At 52.4% G+C, this 4,211-nt stretch overlaps 1 protein-coding gene across 1 annotated transcript; it reads right to left on the bottom strand.

Annotated features, from left to right (window-relative positions):
* Positions 1-397: 397 nt before the first annotated feature.
* RPS29 (ribosomal protein S29) lies at positions 398-896 on the bottom strand. Its single transcript, XM_054400563.1, has 3 exons — positions 801-896; positions 580-679; positions 398-501 (listed from the first exon to the last, which is right to left on the bottom strand). The coding sequence occupies exons 1-3, from the start codon at positions 860-862 to the stop codon at positions 493-495; spliced, it is 171 nt and encodes a 56-aa protein (XP_054256538.1). The 5' UTR covers positions 863-896; the 3' UTR covers positions 398-492.
* Between the last annotated feature and the right edge of the window lie 3,315 nt (positions 897-4,211).

Here is a 4,211-nt window from a genome sequence, read left to right as displayed (position 1 = left end):
GACTGAACACCAAGCTTTAAGTACAGCACTGCACCACAGGCCAATCACATCACCACCGTTGTATGTATCAGGAAGAGCAGAGTCTGCCAGCATACAAGTCTGGCATTACTGGGAGCTGCACTCCAGCAATTGCCTGGCCATTCACCAACCAGTCACTTTAAGCAGGGCATTCCAGAACTCTGCTTGCAAACCTGAAGGCTTAACGGCATCATGCAAGCCATCAGCATTCCTAAAACCACTTAATGTTGTGTGTGAAAGCTGAGGATACCAATGCAAGCTCTTTTAGCCTGGTCGCCAACACAATATCCACCCCTCAGGAAGGGGAACTTCGAAGAAGCAGAAGCCTTTTGCCACCACAAGCACTACAAAAGATAAACGTACACACATCAAAGGGGCAAGGAGATCATTTATTGATAGCAACTGTACCGAGCTGCTGCAGATGCATCAGGTAGGCCCAAACAGATTCTGGCGATAGCCTCATCCTCTTGGCGCTTAGTCTAGCTGCAAGAGAGCGAGAAAATAAGTCAGCGGGGAACGGCACACCCGCCCCTCCCAGACAGCCCCGGTGGTGGGACTCACCTTAATGAAGCCGATATCCTTGGCGTACTGACGGAAGCACTGCCGACACATGTTGAGGCCGTATTTGCGGATGAGGCCGTGTCGGTTGGAGCACACACGGCTACAACAAATTAAAAGAGCAAGAGTGGTCAGAGCGGGGATGAGGGGAACAGGAGTAAAGTGTGTAACATAGGCCAGGGCATCCAAAAGCCATCCCGGCAACACCAGAGGCGTAAACTGACCAGGAGCGAGAGCCCTGGCCGAATTTCCTGGGGTGACTCCAGTAGAGCTGCTGATGTCCCATGCTGCCTGCTACGCGCGGGGCTGCGAGAGGAAGATGGCGGCCGGCGCATGCGCTAATCAACGAGGCTTCGCATCCCGGCATGCACCGCGGTGCGCTCAGCGTCTGCGCATGGCTAGCTGCCCCTGCTCCCCCTCCCTCCCGCGGCGTGACGTCACGGCTGCGGCCGCACTAGAGGGCGGCAGCGGCAGCCGCTCAGCGCCGGGCGCGGTGGCGCACGCCTGTAGTCCCAGCTACTCGGGAGGCTGAGCACGCCGGATCGCTTGAGCCCAGGAGTTCTGGGCTGCAGTGCGCTATGCCGAGCGGGCGTCCGCGCTAAGGCCGGCATCAATATGGTGAGCCCCGGGGAGCTGGGGCACACCAGGTTGACTAAGGAGGGGTGAACCGGCCCAGGTCGGAGACGGAGCAGGTCAAAGCTCCCGTGCCGGTCAGTAGCGGGATCGCGCCTGTGAATAGCCACTGCAGCGTAGCCTGGGCAACACAGAGAGACGCGGGCTCCTTTTGCTTTTTGTATACCCCAGCCAGCATTCCCCATTTTGCACCCAGCAGCGGCCCCACACAGCACCGAACACCGCCTCCTACTGGATGATGCCGGCACCTCTGCTCTGCGCGCATGCTCTGAGTCCCGAAATACCATTATAAAATTAAGACTTTTAACACTGTTCTTTATTTGTTTCCCTTAATCTAGGTTAACGGTTAGACTTGATGAAGTTAAAGGTCTTTTACCAACCGAAATAATTCTGTGATTCTTCCATTCTCGTTATTGGACTGAAAATTTATTCTCAACATTCCCTCAGCAAGCAGCCTGGTCTGTGCATGCAGAGGAGTTGGCTTCCACAGTTTGTATCTTTAGCTCTGTTTAGTTCACAGAATCATAGAATCGTTTTGGCTAGAAAAGATCTTTAATATTAAACAGGTCCACCTGTTAAGGCAGCACTGCCAAAACACCACTGAACCATGTCCCTCAGCACCAAATTCACACAGCTTTGAAATCACTCCAGGGATGGGGACTCCAACACTGCCCTGGGCAGCCTCTTCCAGGGCTTAACTACTCTTGGTGAAGAAATTGTTCCTTGTATCCAACCTAAACCTCCCCTGGGGCAACTTGAGGCCATTTCCACCTGTCCTATCCTTTGTTACTTAGGAAAAGAAATGAACACCCATCCTGCTACCTCTTTTCAGTGGTATTATTCTGATTTCTACCACCCTCTGGTTTACAGCAGCTCTTCAAAGATCCTGAAATTTCACTACTCTAACAATACTATTTTGCATAAGGAATTCTTTACTTTTTCAATTCATTGAATTTATCCCTCTTATTTTGATAAGCCCCATATTCTCCTTTCGTTTATAAAGTCTGTGCTACCTCTACCTCCAGAGAAAGCAGAGAATAAGGTCTGGCACCTGCATCTAAAAATCAACAAAACTGACTGAATCATAGAATGGCAGTGTTTGGAAGAGACACCTGAAGATCACCTAGTACAGTGTTCCTGCTAGAGCAGGAACCCTCTGCCACAGCAGAAATTGCCCAAAAGATTTGCCTATGGTGCTGGACCTGCAACACAAAGCAGCATGTCCCTGCGAACAACCACAACCCATCATGGAAGCTGGGAACTTGTAAGGAAATCTTCCATTGCTAGAGATTAATGTTCACAAAGGAGACAGAGGAGTCCTGTACAACTTCATGTGAATAAAGAGAGTGTTCACAGGGCAGGTTTCAATGGGGTGTCTTTTATCCTAATTTCCTGGTTACATTGGCTGAGGTACTCAGAATGTACAGACTTCCTGGGGCCACGTTCCCCCCTTACGTGTACACCCCCTTGCATCATACATCCCACGTTCGTTACAATGAGGCTTTACACCTCAGTAGCCTATTAAGCCTGCACGCTATCCCAAAAGTTCAAAAGTTCAGGTTGTATACAGCTATTCCTGGTTCCTGCTGCCTTTGAAGGACACCTTGATAACTCAGAGGAAGACCCCCATGGAGACAACAGTGAGATGAGGATGCAGACTTATTGCAGGTAATAAAGACAACATCAAATTGCAGAGGTTCCTAGCCTGGTCTTCTCATTGTTATCTCAGATTTTGTCTAGCAGCATCTTCCTTTGTAAAGACACGTTCTGCCTTGTTCCCATCAAACCCAACTGTCATGTTTCATGTTCCTCACACCCCAGCCTAGGCTCCTTGCTGATGCCAACACAGTGCACCTCATCTGGTGTCGGCTCCTGGTCACCAAGTACAGGCAACTTACGGGACCAACATGCCTAAAAGGGTGCTCCTCATGTCCCCTCAAACCTGCCATTCACCTCAGCTCCTCAACAAGGCTAAGTGCCAAGTCTTGGGGCAGTGACTAGAAAGCTGTCTGGCAGAAAAGGACCTAGGGACATTTATTGACAGATAGATGAATATGGGCCAACAGTGTGCTCAGGTGGCCAGCAAGGCAAACAACATCCTGGCCTAGATCAGCAATAGTGTGGCCAGCAGGACCAGAGCAGGGTTTGTCCCCCTGTATTGGGCACTGATGAGGCCACACATCAAATAGTGGGTTTAGTTTGGGGCTTCTCACTCCAAGGACATTGGGGTGCTGGAACAGGTCCAGAGAAGGGCAACGAAGCTGGTGAAGGGTCCAGAGAACAGGTCTGGTGTGGCTTAGGGAACTAGGGTTCAGATAAAAAGGCTGAGGGGAGACCTTCTGGCTCTCTACAACTCCATGAAATGGAGCCAGGTGGGGGGCAGTCTCCTCTTCCCTCAAAAAAAACCAGCCCTCAAAGTGCAGCAGGAGGTTTAGGTCAGACATTAGGAAAATCTTCTTCACTGAAAGAGCAAACAGCCGTGAAACAGACTATCTAGGGAAGTGGTACAATTGCTATCCTTGGAAGTATTCAAAACATCTATAGATGAGGCACTTAAGGACATGGTTTAGTGCTGACCTGGCAAGCTGACTTGATGATCTTGGAGTCCTTTCCAGCCTAAAACAAGCTCTATCCCTTCAGAGCTACTATCCCTTCAGATACCTCCGTATTCCCCACACCCGCCGCCGTTTTGCATCATTCCCGCCAAGCCGAGCCCCTCCTGCAGGTGGCGCCGGCGCCCCGCCCCGCTCTGAGGGCCCCGCCGCCAGGACTGCCTAGCTGCCGGTGCCACTGGAACTGCCACTCTCCCTTCCCGCCCTTCAAGCCCCTTTCGCCGGGCGGCCCCGCTGCCCCTGGTCGGCAGCGGCGGGTGTCGACCGAGATCATTGCAGACAGGCATTGCGGCGGGCGCCTGTGCGCCGGGAGCGGGGGAGGTCCCCGGGCGGTACCGCCGTCCCGCCCGCCCCTGCGCGGGCCGTTGACCGGTGGCGGGGCGAGCGGCG

Source organism: Indicator indicator, chromosome 4 (genome assembly GCF_027791375.1).
Source record: "Indicator indicator isolate 239-I01 chromosome 4, UM_Iind_1.1, whole genome shotgun sequence".
Classification (NCBI taxonomy): domain Eukaryota; kingdom Metazoa; phylum Chordata; class Aves; order Piciformes; family Indicatoridae; genus Indicator; species Indicator indicator.
This window is presented reverse-complemented; position numbering and strand designations above follow the sequence as displayed.

Bases quoted from the DNA above. Each gene is read 5' to 3' on its own strand.
- RPS29 (XM_054400563.1), bottom strand. From the start codon at position 862: ATGGGACATCAGCAGCTCTACTGGAGTCACCCCAGGAAATTCGGCCAG. The intron at 680-800 runs GTCAGTTTACGC...AATTTGTTGTAG, and splicing joins GGCCAGGGCTCTCGCTCCTG to CCGTGTGTGCTCCAACCGAC.